Source organism: Notothenia coriiceps, unplaced genomic scaffold (genome assembly GCF_000735185.1).
Source record: "Notothenia coriiceps isolate Sejong01 unplaced genomic scaffold, NC01 NC01_scaffold00011221, whole genome shotgun sequence".
Classification (NCBI taxonomy): Eukaryota; Metazoa; Chordata; class Actinopteri; order Perciformes; family Nototheniidae; genus Notothenia; species Notothenia coriiceps.
The window spans coordinates 45,593-65,309 of NW_011343922.1; the positions used below are offsets into that span (position 1 = coordinate 45,593).

The 19,717-nt window shown below is 40.3% G+C and overlaps 2 protein-coding genes across 3 annotated transcripts in view; both read left to right on the plus strand.

Moving 5' to 3' along the window:
* The first annotated feature begins 1,204 nt into the window (after positions 1-1,204).
* Positions 1,205-6,106, plus strand: haus4 (HAUS augmin-like complex, subunit 4). 2 transcript variants are annotated; one of them, XM_010772497.1, is made up of 10 exons: positions 1,205-1,270; positions 1,358-1,440; positions 2,149-2,288; positions 2,891-3,022; positions 3,171-3,311; positions 3,759-3,855; positions 3,968-4,113; positions 4,715-4,845; positions 5,065-5,133; positions 5,367-6,106. In XM_010772497.1, exons 2-10 carry the CDS (start codon positions 1,377-1,379, stop codon positions 5,551-5,553), a joined length of 1,107 nt encoding a protein of 368 aa, XP_010770799.1. In that variant the 5' UTR covers positions 1,205-1,270; positions 1,358-1,376; the 3' UTR covers positions 5,554-6,106. The 2 variants fall into 2 exon arrangements, with proteins under 2 accessions (XP_010770799.1, XP_010770798.1); XM_010772496.1 differs by having other exon boundaries at positions 1,229-1,440.
* Positions 6,107-6,899: 793 nt separating this feature from the next.
* LOC104946628 (dedicator of cytokinesis protein 11-like) overlaps positions 6,900-19,717 on the plus strand; it is a gene marked incomplete at its 3' end in the record, with an annotated part of 33,550 nt that continues 20,732 nt past the window's right edge. The window contains exons 1-6 of the mRNA XM_010772499.1: positions 6,900-7,162; positions 12,267-12,383; positions 12,796-12,885; positions 13,572-13,654; positions 15,467-15,533; positions 16,681-16,776. Coding sequence (XP_010770801.1) covers positions 7,058-7,162; positions 12,267-12,383; positions 12,796-12,885; positions 13,572-13,654; positions 15,467-15,533; positions 16,681-16,776 — 558 coding nt within the window. The remainder of the gene's footprint in view (positions 7,163-12,266; positions 12,384-12,795; positions 12,886-13,571; positions 13,655-15,466; positions 15,534-16,680; positions 16,777-19,717) is intronic.

Below are 19,717 nucleotides of genomic sequence, written 5' to 3' on the forward strand. Positions count from 1 at the left end.
AGAAATGTATTCAAATTGACTGGCTCCATAGCTAATTTTGCCCACTCATTGATGAGTAAGGACCACCAGCCCCTGTGTAAACAGCAATACAGTAAAGTACTATACATATAATGTATCACGCAAAAGTTCCAGTCCATGCTCAAAACACCAAGATTTACACTGACAGAGGGAAAAACTGAATAATTAAACCACAAAAGCCACAACAATGTTATTTGTCACAACATATTGCAAAAATAATAATGAAGAAAGAATTTCAAAACTGTCTACGAAAAGTTAGGTTATAGAATGGTTGCAAAGCACCGGGTGTGAAGCGGTGTGAAGCCCAAAGAAGACCAGACATGCAGGGACAGTTGGGAAGAAACAGCTGTGAGAAGCACACATCAGAGGCCAGAGGTCACAGGGAAATCCCCACAGGAATAATAACAGTTGTTGAAAACAAGGTTCAATATGGATAGGTTTCCATAATATTGCCGGCTACCTTAATATTCTATCCATCACAGAGAGTCCTTGCACAGCTGTTAAAATGGCGCATAAAAAATAATTCTGAATAAAAAGGCTCAGAATACATTATTTGGATACAGCAGCCAGGGACTCAACAAATAAAAGTATCATGTAATCCCCTCTAATCAGCTTTCAATTACTGACAATAGTCATAATAATAGCCTGATTACTTAATTGTAAGACATGCCCCCAACTCACTATAACCCCCTGTTAGTCAAGCTCTTATCATGATTTGCCATTTGACTTTGAATTTATTTTTTCCCCACTGAAACAAGTACAGAAAAAGCTAACAACCACTACAGGACTGAAGGGTGGGATTAGGGAGCATTTTTCCTAGTAGGGCTCCTTTATCACAAAGTCCAGCCCTGATTATTGATGTTCCTAATTTATCATAGCTTTTATTTATACCCTCCTAGTGAACTGCTGTGAAAGGTATTATGTTGTGCTCTTTATAAATACAATCTATGGTTGTGATCCTTTACACATCACTACTTATAAGAGACCTACTAACACATAATGAAATGGGATTATAGTCTGAATATGCAATCTGATGATGATGAACTTTTAATTGTGCACTATGTTATGCCCTTTTTTGGTAAATGTATTCACTATGATTCTTTTCTGTTAGAAAACATTGAAATAACATGTCCCCTTTCGCAGTGCACGCTCCCGCGAGTGGCAAGCACGTTCTCGCTCTTGATTGACCACATGGCTCACATGTTAGCCAATAGGAACGTTTCCTTCGTGCGCGCGGAACTTGATTCAGGAAGTACGCATTTCATTTTCTTGTTCCTCACAAATAAGCGAAAACATGTCTTTAGAAACCTAAAACCTGATAATTTACTTGTTTAAAAAGGAAAATAATTCGGCCGAAAATGTCGGCTGCTGAGTCTACATATGTATCAACGCTTGGAAAAGGCGACAGTCTGCACCAACAGGGTAAGAAAACATGTCTAAATTACTTACTTGCGTTGAGGTTAGCTGCTGTTTAACTTACTCTGACAAATCAATGCTCAGAAACTCATTTAAGATTGAAGAGGAGTTCAAATAAAACGTTAAGATTTCTTAATCGTATCCTAAAACCAGTGTAATAAAATGTGTATTAGTTAAATGGAGAGGTCGAAGAAGCAAGAATGCAGTGTCGTGTAACAATGCTCAGTTACAAGTAAAGTTGTGCATTTCAAATTCTACTTAAGTAATAGTACAAAAGTATAATAATCAAAATATACTTAAAGTAATAATTATGCAGAATGGCCCATTTAAGCACCATATATTTGATAATATTGTAATATAATTATGAATGTGTTAATCACTTCAATGTTGCAGTTGGTACAAATTGGGTTTGTTTGAGTTAGTTACTAACGGGCAGATGAATGTATTATTATATATCATAATTTATGAGTTGATTTACATTTTGTGTGGGTAATCTGAAATCTGAAAAGTATCTGAAAAGTATCTAAAAAGTATAAAGTGGCATTATGTGCAAACACTCAAGTAAAGTTTTTACTCAAGAAAATGTACTTTCTACCACTGGTTAAATGTGAGAGTAGTAGCATAGGCTGAATTAGACTGTGCTATTCAGAATCTCCTGTGATTTTGTCCGGCCATTGATACTAAGGTTACTGTATTTACTGTCCTCCCATCCAGTTCTCGCCTCCTTCCCTCTGTGTGACATAACAGAAGAGGATCTAACCCAGAACGCTCAGTTCTGTAAACTCCTGGCCACCCTGGCGCAGCATGTGGACCAAAGTGGACTCACTGTCCCACTGAAGACCGAGCTGGAGAAGGTATAAGCAAGCTTGGACTACATCTTACAATGTTTCTTACCACATTTGCTGACATACATCTCATTATTTCGCAAGATTGACTATTAATCAGCATCAGAATTCCTTTATTAGTCCCGCAGTGGGGAAATGGACACTAACTTATTAAATATAAAGAATAAGCACACATTAGGAAAATAATAAAATTAAAGAGAAATAAGTACACACACAACCATGGCTAAAAATGGGTGATATAAGTAACATATTAAGGTGTTGAGACATTATAAACACATTTTGGGACATTCATTAAAATGTATGTTTTACTTAAAAGTGATTTTTGAATGGTACAATTGCAAAACAGTGTAGTGCACATTGCAGGTTTATTGCACAAGATTGCATCAAACTGTATTGTTATTTGATGCTACTCAATCTACTACTAAAATAGCTACATCTATCCTGGAATTGCCACTTAACGAAGAGAAGAGAAGTTATTCATATTTTATTACAAAGTAAGAAATCTACGTCTTACTGACATCTACTGGTAACTGTAAAGAATAGCAATCACAGAACGCGTAGCCCTGCACATGTGTGTGTATTGATGTGCGCTCACACATGCTTTATTCCAGGCTGAGCAGAAGCTGCAGAGCCAGAGGCGTTACTGGCTGCGCTCCGAGGGGATCCACAAAGCGCTGCAAGAGATGACCCAGGACCACTGTATCAGGAAGCACCACGCCACTGTACCACCTGACCAGAACATGGTACCTTTCACACACTTCAACAAACACAACAAATGCACATGAACAGCTGTCAATTTGTGTGTGTGTGTGTGTGTGTGTGTGTGTGTGTGTGTGTGTGTGTGTGTGTGTGTGTGTGTGTGTGTGTGTGTGTGTGTGTGTGTGTGTGTAGTTCTATGAGACGATGGAGAAATGTCTGCTGGTGGCTCAGTGTATCAGACAGCTGGATCCCAGTAGCACTACCAACCAGGACCAGCCCTCTGTTCTGGGTCTGACCCCCCAACAGATGATGGAGCTCATGCCATTGGAGAAGGTAAGTCATATACACATAGTTCACATACATACTTAAAGAAGAATTAATAACTTGGGTTAGCATTCACACTGTACATTTTATATTTAATTGAATTATTTAATTTATATTTAATTGAATATTCCCTTCCTTGCACACTTGATGTTAATAATATCCTGCTTATATTGTGTATATTGTGTTAACAGAAAATTGGCCTATTAATAGTGTTTTTATTTGTCAGCATTTTTATAGATTTGTTATCTTCACGTTCATCTATATATTTGTCTTACTCTCTAATGCTTTTTTATTTTCTATTTCTATTTTGAGATGTTTCTATTTTAGAATTGTTTATTTCTCCTCTTTTAATTTGTTATTATATTATGGATGACACAGTGGCATTAAAGAAGACTTTATTTCAGAAAAGCAACAAAGAGACTTATTCTCAAACTATTATGTTTTTATCTTTACCAGAATATTCAAAGAATGAAACAGAGTCTACCGAGAGAGCTGGAGAAACATCTGAAGACAAAGTGTTTGAGCCTCCTCTGTTACTATCAACCTGAATGGGGTACAGTATTACCGATTCATCTGTTCCCACCAGTACAAATCCTCACTAAATGTCACTGTCTTTGTTTCACTGCATTGTTCTGACCCGGGTGTTGTTTTGTGATCTCTTGTAGAGAACGAGAGTGAGGGTCTGAAGAACAGCAAGTTGTCTCATCTATCAGCCCAGATGGGCAATGAGAAGAAAAGAGCAGAGAGTCTGAAGGAGAGCAGCCGGGAAAACAGTGTCCTCCTGCAGAGACAGACCCAGCTCTACCTCTCTGTAAGTGCTCTTTCAACTGCAAATAGAAAAGCCACTAAATGACCTGTATTTATGGCACATTATAGGTCCAATTCCAAACTGCCCCCTATCCACTCCTACTCCGTCTGTAGTCACACTCACAGCTAAACAAGGTTCCTTTATTTCGGGTCGAGGGTGTAGATCCAGTGGCTTTATAACAAACTCCCCTCTCTCCGACAGAAACAGGAAATTTAACAACAGTTTCAAATTAGCGTCTCTTGGACACAAAATAATACAAATAAAACTCTTTAATGGCTTTTCCTTTTTGTAAACCTCTTTTTGTTTGGAAATCCGATGTTTATAAGCTGCTTGTTTTTGCAACTGTCCCTGTAAATATACAAAACTTTACAATCAAATGCAGACGTTTACTTAACACAGGTATATGATCCTAAGTAAAAGAATATGAGGTAACCATGAAGTTAACATCTGTATGGCTATATGAAATGTCTATCTTGTTTTGCGCAGTTTACTAGTAAATGTTTGCACGGAACTTCAGGGTAGGATGTATGGGCCGGTTTGGTATTGGGCCATACTGTTACATTTGATTTATTTAGTTCCATTGTTTTTTTCTTCTTGTGTCCAGGAACAGATCAAGTGTATTCAGCTTCTCCAGTCCCTCATCTTGGACCACAGGCTGAGGATCCTGACAGATCTGGATCGGAAGAAGTTAGACTACTTTGAAGGAAAATGTGAATTAGTCTTGCAGAGGATCAAGTAAGCATTCTTATACATATCCATCCATCCATCCATCCATCCATCTTCTCCCGCTTATCCGTGGTCGGGTCGCGGAGGTAGCAGTTCCAAATACACGATATATTTTAATACAAAAATAGTCACTGGTGTTCTTATCTAGAAAGACTTACTAGGAAAATAAACTCCAATTGTATTACTTGCATTTTATTTTTTACATGTATTTCTCTTTTTTCTTCAAAGGACTGAGATGGTGGAAATTCAGCTGGACACGTACAAAGTGGACACAATATCTGCTCATACAAAAATGAGGCAAGATGCTTTATGCTATGTCCTATGTTTTGATCAATTGCACCTTCTGTTTGGCACTACAGTAATGTTAATGAATGTAATGCATACTCTTTCTTACGAGCGTTTGTCATTGAAATATCTTTAAATGTATCGTAGCTCCCTGATATCAACCCTGTATAACATTTTGACAGTAACTCCACTCTGTCTCACTTGTATTTCTCTAACAAAATGTTGTTGTTGCGTCTACATTTTAGAGAGAAGCTGTCGTCTGATCTGAAGGCCAGTCAGGTGGAGAAGCACTCCGTTGAGTTGAAACTGGCCTCCTTTGAGATGTTGGGGAAAGACTTTGAGGCCTTGGCAGAGGAGTACTGCAGACTACGGCAGGAGATAGAAATGAATACCTGGGCTCTGAAGGAGTTCACCCAGTGCAAGAACAAGTGAAGGTCATATCTGACAATGGGACAACAGCCAGCCATCTCATAGTGTGTCAGTGCTCACAACGACATGCTGGCTTTTGGATGCTTGTCACAGACAGTGTGTGGATATTTGCCTCCCATATTACTCCTATTTAGAATTATGTTTAATAACTGCCATAAACTCTTAAAATAGTCAACCACATGATAATCAACATTTATATGTTTCTACCTGAACCCATTTTTAGTTCACGTTTGCATTTCTCTTTGTAATTAAATGCAGTGTTACACTTAGCTTTACTTTCCGTCTCTGAATGATAACTTTCTTATTTACACATACATACATATATGAGGTTAAGAAAGTGAGAGTTAGTAGTATATTAATATTTACAATGCAAAAGTCTTGGTGACCTGATCTTACTTCACCTAAAATACAAATGACGAGGTGTATAGGTAGCATTTTCTTGTAACACTTTAACTCAAGCATCAACACAGTCAAATGTGCCAAAGATGGGCAAGAATTGTTGTCTATATTGTAATATAAACCTGTAATAAAATAAACTAGATTGAGTAAGTGTGAACATGCCGTTAATATTTTAAAAATAGATGACTGCCAGACAAATAATCCTTATAAAAGATTAATTATCAGTTTTTCGATGTAGCAACTAATTTTCAGTCGTCTCCTGTTGGAGTATTGATGTTTTCATCAAAAACACTTGTGAAGAATTGAGGAAATAATTTTTTGGTAAACACTTTTGACATTTTGCTGCCTTTTGCAGGTGTATCCACAAGATGGCAGTATACTTTCAATTTTATATTTTATATTCATATTTTCCACCGGACAGTTATATTTTTGCAGACATGCTTGTTTATGCAACAATTTCACTTTTTCACTGTATAATATCACACAAAGTAATGTTGTTGTTCAAAGCGCAAAAAACCCCATATGATTTAATGTGATGAATGTAATAATCAGTCTATTTTATATACTGTAGTCTATGCATTTTAAGTATGTAAACATAATTTTCCACGTCTCTAAGATGCTGGGAAATGTTTAGGAACCTTTATATACACATTATATGGTAGGAACCAGTTAAAAAGTGCCTCTAATTACTTATTAGACATGGACTATTAAGTATTTTTGTCATAGTCATTTATTTAACTTTATCAGAGCAAGTAGCAATCCCTTTTAAGCATGTTTTATCAAAGCAGCATTTAGGGAATTGTGTTTATTGTTTTTGACTGTATTTGTTATTTGACGCTGGCTGGTTGTCTTCTTATCATTGACGATCTTTGGTTACGTTTGCTTTCCACTGAGGAGAAACGGAAGTAGGTAAGGGTGAAGCATCTCGCCTCGTTAAACCTGATATCTCTGCTCTCATCAGCAGCAGCAGCCCCGCCTCGCGACGCCAACCGCTGGCTGGTTCGCCTCCAACACAACCTCCCCACATCTGGCTGTCACAACGTGCCGCTCCTCCGGTACCGCGGCATGCTCACATACACAGCGAGTGGAATTTAACAAGAGGGGCACAATGTCTGAGGTGCGAAAATTCACAAAGAGGCTAAGCAAACCCGGGACGGCTGCGGAAGTCCGACAGAGCGTGTCGGAGGCTGTGAAGAGCTCCGTGGACCTGGTGGTGAGTTAATGCTGTGTGTGGACCGGCGGCGGTCATTTTAAGCTAATAGGGATAATGTAACTGGTTAGCCCTCTTACCCCCCCCCCGGTTTCCTTGGTGAATAACGGGTCAGCTTTTCCCTAGTTCTTTACATTCCTTCTGTACATTTTCCACATCTCTTTCAGTCTCTTTTATTTGTGTCTTTCCAGTTTCATTCAGTGCGCGTGCCCCACCAGTCTTTACGTTAAACCTAAAGCTAATGTAAGCCCCGTGTCAGAATGCAATGGAACAATTTCCCTCGCATTCTGTGTAAAAGACAGGAGCTATTATATTCCGCGAATACAACTCATATATGTTGGCTTCGTTTTTCTAAATGACCGGCATTACAAAATAGTCTAACATTGTCCACATGGTTTTTCTGTCATGTTCGGCTCCTTTTGTGTGCTGGCGGCTGAGGAGCAGTGCCAGTTGGACAGCTGCAGCATGGCTTCCCTGTCCTTGTCTTGGAGTGTGTGAGCCTCTTTATTTCGGCAGGAACTGGGCACATTGAGTCAAAGAAAGCAGACCATGCATTCCTTCAGGGTTGATGTAAATGGCTAATGACGTGTGTGCAAAGCATAGGGTTTTTCTTTTCTTCTCCTTTGGAATCAATAGCAGTGCTGGTGGCTGATATTGGCCTTGAACAGACTGCATGATGAAGGATTATAGGCGCAGTGGTTTGAATTGAATAGCATTGAGGATCCTGCTGATGCAGCATTTGTATGTTTGAATGGGCTCCCATGTGTGGGTTGACTTCTTTTCATAAGCATGTCTAAGGCGTTACATTGATTTGTCTTGAAACTTCCTGTGATATCAATGCAGATTAAGCCCGCTGATAACTTTTCTATTTGTTATAACCGAAAATCTGGCTAACTGATATGAAAAACTTCCATTTTAAACACAAAACTCTTAAATATGTGGCTGTTTTAGAAAGTTGAGTAGCTTACACTGGTGTAAATAAACTCTTGTTCCCTTGGGATAAAGTCTTATGATGGTCATCAAGGAGTGTGACGCACTAGTGTAATAACCATGTGATAAGGTTTTGATTTCCGGAACAGAGGTGGGAGTGTGTGCATGTCTGTGGGTGAGTTTTTGGCCACGTGTGATGTGTCTTCTGATAAGTTTTTCCTGTTGAAGAGTATCTGCTCATCTTGTGGAATAAGTGGTTGGCTTGGTAACTTGAGAACAAGTCTAGTTTTGTGGAGGGAGATTCCCTCAGGCCAGCTGTGACCGTGCTTCCTGTGTGACTGTTCATTATGAACATCTCTATAAAGTCTGTCCTGTTTTCCAAGTCATTCCTTACATGCCTGTATTCTTGGATTTTCTAGTGAACAAATACAACTTTATTAAAGGAAATAGGAAAGTGCTGAATACAACAACAACAACAACAACCCTTGGGCCAATCGGCATTACGTTGCTACATCATGTAATTGCTTCTTCGTTAGTGGTCTGGGGTTCACAGAAAGTCATGTTGACATGTTTTATCAATTCTAGGTGTTTGTTTAGTTGTTCTTCACACAAAACTGTTTGGGAAGCAGTGGACAGTAATTGTTGTTAATTGGAATTTGGTAGTAGTCCTTAATGGATTACTACATTCTGAAAGGTTTAACCGTTTATGTTTAGATTATTATAAATATGTTATTTGTACAGTAGTTCCCAATCTTGGAGGGCAAGCACCTATAACAGGGAGCAGCAAACCCATTGCATATAACTTAAAGTAAGAATTCGTTGTGATCATTTTCATGCAGGTGTAACTAATAGAAGTCTTAATTGGTACATTTCATGTCAGTGAGTCATCTTTAAGGTATTTGATTTCACATGTGTAATTATTCCACCCTGACAAGTGAAAATATTTGTAATCCTTCAATTCCAATGGGAAAGTAATTTTTTTAAATGTTAGAAACAATTCTTGAGGAATGCACTGTTGCCATCTTGGTTGATATGACACAAATACGTAATAGTCCCTATAATCCTTATTCATCCTTACTCTGCTATGCAAGCCTAAGTACCAGTCATTTTGCAGCAAAACATGTCTATATTAGGTAAATCATTCCAGGGTTCTTACGGTCATTAAAGACCTGGAAAAGTCATGGAAATTCAAAATGCTAATTCCAGGCCCTGGAAAAGTAATGGAAAACAATATTTTCCCCAAAGTTTTGGAAAAGTCATGGAAATATAACTAAATTTGCATCAAATATAATTTATATTTTATCTAATCGCCGAAATAGTAATACTATAATGATAATAAATACTGTATGGTGTCGTAATGAAACGTAAAATGGCATTTAACTGTCGAAGTATTTTGCTGGTGAGAAATTTGAGTTGCTTTAGCGTGTAGAAGCTAGTAAGCCTACTATTGGATTTGTTTTAGATACTGTAGGCACAACATGTTTCATATGCAGGTCTTATTTTCCTGTTCAATGTTAAAATAAACCATTTTCAGTGGTACCGCTGAGAAAGAGTAATTTTTTTGGTCATGGAAAATGAGTTAAAGGTCATGGAGAAGTCATGGAAAAGTCATTGAAAATCATTTGTGAAAAAGTGTATGAACCCTGTCATTAGTTTTTAGATGAAATGAATGATAACATGAAACAAGGCTCCTTTAGGCTGAACAATCCAATATATCTTATTGAAAAAAACCTCATACAAATATCAATATCTTTTGGAATCAACGTGTATGTATAAACAAGTAAAATAAGGCAAGCTATCCATTTTCTTCCCCTCCATGAGCCGCTGTGCGTCTTATACACACAGGTTGGAGCACCAAGTGGGGTCAGCTGTGGGACAAGGGAGCTTGATTCAGTGTGTCATCTATTGTTTTTAAGTGTAAACTTCCTTAGCCAGCCTGATTAAATCCACCTGGTCATGTTGGAGTTGGGATCGTGTAATGGGACACAGACATCTGGAAATGCACCCTTTGCTAACATCATCATAACAGTCCCCTGGAGAACACTTGGAGTCAAGCTGTTGGTGTTTGAGAGAAGAGGAGAAAGTGTTTGCATCATACAGTTAGGCCACGTCTTCTAGCATCTCCCTGTGTGTCTCAATCGATGAATGTGGCGTCACAGCTGCCTGCTTGTGATGCTTGTGATGCTTCTATGAAAGCAGAACTCTCTCTCAGCCCTTCCTTCTCTCTTTCTTGCTTCCTCCTTCTCTTTCTCTCTCTCTCTCTGTAACATGATCAGCGTTGCAGTGGAGCCGCTGTGCGCTGGCGATTTCCCTGTGACTTACACAGCGCTGCGGTTTAGCTTGTTGCACATGACAGGAAGCAGGGCTGCTGCTTCGGGTGCAGGGCCGGCACAGTCGCGTGTAATGCTTTCAACAGACGTGTGTTTTACTGCTGCTCAGGTGGCTGTTTGTCCCCTGAAGAGCCAGACTTCATGTACAAACATACTCTTAGATATCTGCAATCACACTTCAATCCAAGTATCTTTGTGAAGCTATTCTTAACATGAGTGGCTCAAAAAATGCTAAATGCTGGTTTCATGTGGACAACCGAGAAAGTCGGGGGTCTGGTGGAAAAATGTGTACATATCATCAACCATCATGGGCCAAATGATTGGTTAGAGAACACTTAAAAGCGAGCACTTTCTTTCCTTCATTGGCTTGTGCACAGATACCAGCATATTCAAGGCGTCTCAAACTCTTTCACCCTCACTAAACTCATACTGTATAGCCAAACAGTGTTCAAAACCACAGAAATGTGTTTTCAAATTCTAGTGGAGATCCAACAATTCAAAAAGATCCCAAACAAGTGAGCGTTTATTCTCAGGAAATGCGCGCTGGAATATTTCCTCAGTGTAAACATCATATAGCTACTGTATATTGAGGAGCTGTTACACAATGCTGTAGATGCAAGTTATACTTTGAGCCACGTGTTGAATAATTTGATTCCCATTTTCTTAGCTGCTTAAACCTCTAAAAACCAGACAAACTCATAACAAATGTTGTGTACGTCCATGGCGCCTATAGTGAGAGGGTGATTAAGATATAATATGTTGTCAGAGATAACATGGATTACAACATGGTTCACTTGACACATAAAGCTGCATATTGGAAAAGGATGTAAGAGCTTGATATCCGCACATACAAAGTGCAACAGTGGTAGTGTTAGAGGAATAGCAGTAGAACAAGAAGAAGGAGGGAAGAACAGCAAGCACAGGGGAAAAAGCAGCAGCCAAGCTCTTTTTCACTCTGCCTGCCTCAGCAGTGGTGCAGTAGGAAAACACAGCTCTGCATCTCAGCTGCACGACTCCCAAATGGAAATATGACAAGGTGGAAAATGAGTCAATCCCGCTTCGCCAGCTGTAGCGCATTGTCACAGTTCTTCTCCCCACTTTGGCTCAGCAGAAGACGCTGATCAAATCCATACAGTCTGACCATCTCCTCTGCAGAGTCCAACGCTCAGCCGGGGCTTATTGGCTAAGCTATTCATCACCATTTTCATTGCTTAGCTTGAGCTTAAAGTTGCACTTTCTTAGGAATTAATTCTGAATCTTACCAAGTGGTTTTAGGTTTATACTTGTGATCACATCTTGACCTAGTTGTGCACGGCTAGCTTTTAGCCTGTTTGCCACTTGAAGACATTCATGCATTTCATATCTTTCACTTCTCTATGAAACTCAAAACAGGAAGTTATGATGATCAGCTAGATCATCCATATGGCATGTGATTTATTTCTTGTCTTTTGTTTTATTATTATGCTTCTGTCAAGAACACGTGCTTTATTATCACATAACTGTCAAGTCAGATGGATTCCATTCCTATTTTGTCTTTCCTTGAATGCCAGATGTCAGTTGCTTCGCTTTCGTCATGTTCACCTTTTTGTTGTCCACCCGCAGCTGTCTGAGCCACTGTTTCCCTGTGAACCTCTGAACTCTGTGGTTGTTTCTCTGATCTCTTGTTGCTCTGCTTTTGTACGGGTTGTTAAGAGCTTCTGGGGTTGAGCCCTTGTGAACTGCATTCAAATAAGCAAGGCATTCTGGAGCTTACCAGAGCCACAGTACACACAGAACCATCACAACATCAAATCAAAAAGAAATGTTTCATTTGAAGTGACATTTATTCGTCTTCTTCCGTCTTTTAGGAGCAGCCAAAGATCATCGAACCGCTGGACTATGAAGCTGTGGTGTTCCAGAGGAAGGCCCAGATCCACAGCGACCCCCACAGAGACCTGCTGCTGTGCCCTGTGGACGATGTCTCGGTGAGTCCCCTCATGCTTTGTCTCTCGCCTTCCTCCCCCACTGAAAACAGCCAAATCAGCATTTTATTTCTTGTTAAACTGCCTGAGCCAAACGGGGAACAAAGAGGTGTAAAATATCCCAATCCAAAGAAAGATGTCCCATCATAAATCACTCTTCCACTAACACACCAGGCTTGATTATTTACACTTCAGTCAAACACAACCCAGCCAGTTAAACATGTGGTTTTGTTTAGAGCCATGTCTTGCTCTTTCTTTACCTTTTGACACTCATCTGTTTCCTTGCATCTGTGTCTTCTTTTTTCTTTCATTCACTTTCTCTCTACCAGTCGTTGTTGAGGGCTTCCTGCTGTTTTACTATTCGATGGGAGGATAAAGGACTTTCATTATAACATTGTTGTGTTGTGTTTCGTAGGAGTCCCAGATCTCACGGCAGAGGAGGACCGTCGTTCCCTCTGTGCCTCAGAATGCAGAGCGAGAGGCCAGGAGTCTGTTTGCCATGGAGGTATAATCCATCCGGCCCATGTGTAGGACTTGACACTTACTAGTCTCAAACTGCACATACGTTGCAGTGACTCCTTTCTAAAAACAAACGTACAACATTGAAGCTACGGCATTTATTCTTGAGGTTACAAAAATGTCTTGATGACTTCACACAAGACTTTATGCATGAAGTGGTCACTTAAAGCTCCTAAAGGAACACATAATGCACAGGCCAGTGCTTAACACATGCTCTACTGAAGATATATTGTGTAAGAAATGAAAAACAGACTCTTCTGGCATGATGTGGATCTATGCCGCTTTTCTGCCTGGCTCTAAATCTGTTTCCCTCCGCCAGCTCCCGTGACTGTGATATAGCATGGAAACAACTGTCATAGGGATCGTTAAAACAGATCCAGGCTTACTCAGCATCTATTAGACAAAGGTCCTTTCAGTTGACTTAATTGAGAAGTTCTGCTTGTAGTTCACATTGAATTAAAAGTGATATGCACAGTGAAAACCATCTCGAGTAATGCCAAGTAGAACTCACGGCAGGGCTAAAGAGTTCTTCTGCGACTTATTTTGAGTTCATAAATTATACAGAGCTGGAGGATCTGTCTGGAAAGAACTGTGTGCTCTTTTGGGTCACGTTGCTGCTATGGGATGCTTGTTGTATTTCTGCCGCCCCTAATCTAGCTCTCTGTTTGGCAGTGCATCAAGATGTACAACACCGACTGGCATGTAATCAACTACAAGTACGAGGCTTACTCTGGTGACTTTCGCATGTTGCCAAGGTAAGGAAAACATATTTTTCTACTGCTAGTGCAAAACAAGTTCTATACTGCCAAACATGCAACATGTGAAAGAGATTTACTCTGCTCAGGTGGGTCTGCTGGATGACAACATGCAACACATCTCTGTCGCTGTATATACATGTAACATGATGCCTCAGCAGTGAAGAGGACATACTGTAAATCAGATTCTCCTTTACAACACAGGTGCAGCACAGATGTTGTAATTTATTCAAATGGTGATAAAGCTTCCTAAAGGAAATATTTGTTAACCCCACAACATGCACTCAAACCATACATTGGAATGAAGGAGACATGCGTAACAACATTTTACATACGCCCTCGAAATTCCAGAAAAAAACCCAAACACAAATAAAATAACCAATTGCAATTATTTTGACTGGAGTATGATGAATAGATGGAGTGGTTGGTCATTTTGCATCATTATTCTCATTATTATAAAAAAAGAAATCATGGTGGAGGATCTGTAACAAACTTAATTATAAAATATAATTTGTAGCCCGGAATATCTCTGCTGCTCAACAATACTTTATTCAACATTTTATTTTACCACATATTTAGCTATATAAAACTACGGAGCCCCTAAAGGGACATGGAAAAAAAAAAAAGAGAGAGAGAGAAAAAGTCGGGATAACGGTTTAAGAGACATAAAAAAAAATATGAGAAAAAAAATAAAGTCAAGAAAACGGGTTAGTTTCCCGTGCGCACAAGAAACGAATCCGTTATCCTGACTTTATTTTATTTTTTTAGAAAGTTACCGATGCGCCAAGGAGGAAGTGGAGACAACCATTTCATTGCAGACTGTTATGTTTACGTGGGGAAATAACAGTGCATACATTATTTGAGATATATTTTGAACACAGACTTAATTTTATGGACATTTCGGCCAGGGGTGTAGAGCTATTTGTTTAAGCACCGGATTGGCAAAACAGGAGAGTCTGTAAACCAGTCTGCTTTGATCTATGAATTAATGTCCGTGAGTACCCCGGCTGAAAAAAACAGCTTAGACCAATTTAGCTGGTTTAGAGGGGTTTTGGACACTTTAGCTGACCAGGATGGCTGGTTTAGCTGGTTTGGTTTAGCTGGTGCTCCTTCATAAAACTAATAAAAGGGGGAGTAATCGGGCAGTTCGTAGAGGTGTGTGTGTAGAGGTGTGTGTGGTTAAAACGTAACAGCCTTCACGTCACTCTTTATAGCTGTTCAATGAAAGTAAACACAGTGTAGGCGGTGCGTAAAAGCTCTTTGTGCGCTGTTGCTGCTCTTCTCTGAGTTGCACGTCCCGCTGCCTCCTGGAGTGACCACACACCCCTGGCCCAAAAGTCCTTAAGGTGAAGTCTGAGTACGAAATATATCATTTCCCCACGTAAACATAACAGTCACTCTGCAATGAAACGGTTGTCTCCTGTGCGCTCCACTTCCTCCTTGGTGCACCGGTTACTTTCTCAAAAAAAAAAAGAAGAAAGTTAGGATTACGGGTTAGTATTTTGTGCGCACTTTTTTTCTTCTTTTTTCATGTCCCTTTAGGTTCTCCGTATAAAGCATATATACTTCCTACAATTAAAATATTGTACTATTCCGCATTGCAATTTGTACTAAATACACTGTCAGATACGGTGCTGCTAAACTTACTGACCAACACATACAGTAAAAAGCAACGGCAACAGTTCAAGCAGCGAGTTGTTGCATGTTTTACGAAGAGTCAAGACGTAGACAAATCTCACCACAGGGGGAGTACAGTGGGGAAGGGGCTGATTTATTGAAGGCTGCTGACACTCACTCGCTGTCTTTTCAAAGCAAAGGCCTGAAGACAGACAAGCTGCCAGCTCATGTGTTCGAGATCGATGAAGACGCCAAAGACGAGGTGAGTAGGGGGGCCCGTTAGATCACAGTCATTGATCAGTGCAGCAAGGATGAGTGGTCTGGTATTGACTCACCAGACCCTTTATGGACAGATTGTGCCACACATATATAGGCACAGCTTTTAGTGATGTACTATAAACCCTGCCCGGAGATTCAAAAGATACGTTTGAATCTTTTGGATTATAGAGATAAGACAAATTTGGCTCCTTTCAAATGCCTCCATATCCTGGAAATATGAGCAAATGTAGACATGCATTTAGCTGGTTATTCTGCTGGATGATTTTCTGTGACTGATGGTCTGTCGGTCCTTCAGTCCAGCCAGCAGTGAGACCCCTCAGAGACTGAGCGTGAGGAGGGGAAATCAGTAGCTTTATACGTCCTATAAATAGCCCGCATCGATCCTCCTCCCTCTAACCGGATGCGGATAAACTCAGACAGAGAACAAGTTTAATTTAAATTAAAAAAAGACTGCTTGAATGGGGATGGCAGGGAGAGGGTGGTTCTGTTCCTTCTCTAAATGGGAAGTGCTACTGCTAAAAGCTGGGGGCGTGTAGAAACAACATTTAGGGAAATAGAGAAAACACACATGCAGGTGATCATTATATATTTATTAGCTTCTGAAAAGCTTTACTATGTCTTTTTATAGCTATCCACAGACCGTAACAATAAATCATAATCAATACAAATTCAGTCAGGGACGTGACACATGATGCAAGGTTTGGTGTGTCTGAGGGAAGCATAGACTTCTACAGAAGGAGAGCAGCCAGCCAATTAGATTACAGGACAGCTGGAAGGAGGGGTGGTGTGTGACGCTTGGAGGACAGAATGCCTCTTCAATGTGATTAGTCTGGTCTCAATTGTGCACACACATAAACACACATACACACCTCGACCCCTTTCAATCAATGTCATAATATGTGTGTCACGTTCCCGGTTTACATTAAGTTAACTAGCGCTCCTTTTACTGGGCATTCCTCCAAGTGGCGTTACTCCTGAAAATGTGTGTGTGGTGTATATGAGAGAGACCATTCCCTTGTGCTGAATGTTATTGGATATTGTGATGCTTAATAAGTAAGAACAATTAACAGGAAAGTCTGTATAATTTATTCTGTCTTGATTGCTTTTCAATATGTGTCTGTGCCTGTCAGGACTCAGCCTCGCTGTGCTCCCAGAGGGGAGGCATCATGAAGCAGGGCTGGCTGCAGAAAGCCAACATCAACAGCAGCCTGTCTGTCACCATGAGGGTGAGTCACCACCAGACGCCCTGTCTGCTATTCACACAACATAACAGCAACAAATAACACAACAACAGCAACAGCGCAGTAGGGTTCACCACAGAACTAGAGAAGCAAGGTTTTTTTTTTTTCTACATTTATGCTTAAACTTGCTTGAAAATTACAATTAAAAAAAGTGAGTGTAGGATTTGATATGTTTTACGAGACATAAGGGCAGGAATTCAGAGGGAAAGGAGCAATTTTGAGCTCTGCTCTTAAAAACGGCTTTTTTTTAAGGTCATACGTCAAACGCGTCATATTACATCACGCAGGGGACACATCTCCGCTCTCAGAGCGGAGATGTGTCCCCTGCGTGATGTAATATGACGCGTTTGACGTATGACCTTAAAAAAAAGCCGTTTTTAAGAGCAGAGCTCAAAATTGCTCCTTNTTTCGGTCTTAGTTAGGTTGAAGGAGGGTAACAACCTGGCAAAATCAACGGAATGGCTCGTATTTGCCAGTGTCTCCTACGTTAAGAGGGAGGCGAGAAGTGGGTCGGGAGTGTTGTGGACCTGTGATTCCTTTTGAGTATGCAATCTTACGAATAAGGTATCTGGAAGGTCCGGAGTCGTGGAGTTGCGGTAGGGTAGGGGTTCGTCGAAACCACCACCTTTTGCATGGTCTGGACCCGGAGTCGGGGTCAGAGAAAGGGACGTTGACCAAACGACCTGGAAGGAGTCTTCTTCTCTTGTGTTCGACAAATTGCCCAGGTTGTTGGTTGTTGGAGTTTGCTGATCTGCTTCATGACCAGCCTTTCAAAGCACTTCATGATGGTAGAAGTCAGTGCGACGGGGCGGTAGTCGTTGAAGCAGAATGGAGATGACTTCTTTGGCACAGGAATGACTGTCTCTGTTTATTCTTGTATGTTGGTGTGATGGTTGTATGTGGCTGCCTGCTTAAACATGTCCCAGTCTGTAGTTTCAAAGCAGTCTATGACACCTGATGTACTTATATGATTCTGTTTTCTTCAAGTTTGTATCTTCCTGGTTGAATGCACTTAAGTCGCTTTGGATAAAAGCATCAGCTAAATGCAATGTAATGTCTTGAAGTGCAGCAGTACTGTCCTCTGACCACACCCGTACCTGTTTTGAAACCGGTTTGGTCGCTTTTACCCTGGGTCTGTAGGCCGGTTTCAGCAGAACAGTGAGGTGGTCAGAGAGGCCGATGTGGGGAGGGGGGATGCCTTGTATGCTCCCTACAGTAAATGTAGGCTACAATGTTTAATTTAGTCACTTTTTTGGTTGTTTGTGTGCCGCAGGATTTCTTTTACGTAAAAAATATACCGTGGCTCAAAAAATATTGAAAAACACTGATTTAATCTATACATTTAAAAAGACAACATTCTCTACAATAAACGTTTTGCAGTGCTTCAGATTGAGGTTGTCCTAATACTGGGTCATTTCCAGGTGAAGTAAGGTAAACGCTGCGGTCTTTTGGGTGCTTCCACTCTATGCCAGAAGCCAGAATGAGTCTCCTCACTCTACCCATTCATCTTCTGAATGTGTTCATCAAACTGAAAGCTTCCTGGCAGCCTCTGCTGTGACCGCTGACCTGAATGAGGTACCAGCCTGCGCCGTGAGCCAACCGCAGCACCCCCCTATAATCCCACAGAACGGGACTTTTCTGCCGAGTCCTCGGAATGCAACAAATCTGTTCAATCAAAGCGACTAAAACCCCTTGGAGCGTGGCGAGGCGAGGAAACACACCGATGTTCACGAGGATGGGAGCTTGTGCCAAAAAACTGAAAACTAACAGTGAGCAGAGGGTCAAAAGTGTTTGATTAAGTAAGCAGCGAGGTTTATTTAGAGCTTAAGAGTTGTAAAACAGAAGAATCTTAAGCCTTTTATACCTGAACAACGTCTATGCAGGAGTCCAGGTAGATGGATCCTTTTGTGTCCTTGCAGTTCTTCTCGTCCTTGTAGGAGTTGAGGATGTAGGAGCCGTCGGGGAGCTGAGACAAGTAGAAGTACCTCCTCTTGAACACCTGCAATTAGCGACAGTAGAGATCAAGAAAGAGGAAAATCGAACAGATTGAGGATTGTTTATGCTGTTTTTGGCCTAAATTGATTTTAAAATGGGGGATGATGATGATGATGATGATGTATGATGGGGTTGGTTTAATGCAGAAGTATACAGAGAATGCTGTACATTCAATAGCAACAAAGGATTAAAGGTGTAACTTTTTGTTTTTGTTTACCAAAAAAAACACTTTGATTTAAATAAGATCAAAAGACAAACTGTATTGCTATCTGTACACCGACATTTGTACCCTTTTTCGTTTTAATTTAGCTTTTCATTGATAAGGTATTGTATTTGTCTTTCAGCCCTATAAATGACCTTGTTAAATATCCTACCTTGAAACCTAAAGTATCGGTTTACGTATATATAGAATGTTCTTTACTTATGTGTGTCTTTATAAGCATACTCATGGAAACCCACCTCCTGACTTTGCAGTTAAAATGCAAAAACGTTGAAACTGGATGACTAACTGGAGGGCTATATTCTTTATGAGCTAAGCTTTCTTAGATTTGGTTGCTGATTGTCTGTTTTGTTGATTGTCTGTATTAAAGAGCAACTTCCAGGTTAAAGACACCTGTGAATAAATGAGTAGGAAAATGATGAATACACTAGATTTTCAAAAAGATATACAGAAATATACACTACAGTGACATCTGGCGTCGTTTTTGTAAGAAATGTTCACTTCCGCATAAAAAAGCCTCGGCACGTGACCTCCCGCATGTGACGTAACATGGGGGAAATAAGGGGGAGAGCGGCCGGTGTAACGTATTAATAAACATGGATCCCAATGCTAGTTTCGACACAGAAGAAGTTGAACATGAATATTCGAATGCATATGACGGACCACAACCTTATAATTATGAGCCTGCGAGGCGTCCAAGAGACCAGGAGC

What these genes read in the sequence shown, in the direction of transcription:
- haus4 (XM_010772497.1), top strand. Translation starts at nt 1,377, where the DNA reads ATGTCGGCTGCTGAGTCTACATATGTATCAACGCTTGGAAAAGGCGAC. An exon ending in TGAAGACCGAGCTGGAGAAG is followed by an intron (nt 2,289 to 2,890) that starts GTATAAGCAAGC and finishes GCTTTATTCCAG; the next exon opens with GCTGAGCAGAAGCTGCAGAG. An exon ending in TACCACCTGACCAGAACATG is followed by an intron (nt 3,023 to 3,170) that starts GTACCTTTCACA and finishes GTGTGTGTGTAG; the next exon opens with TTCTATGAGACGATGGAGAA.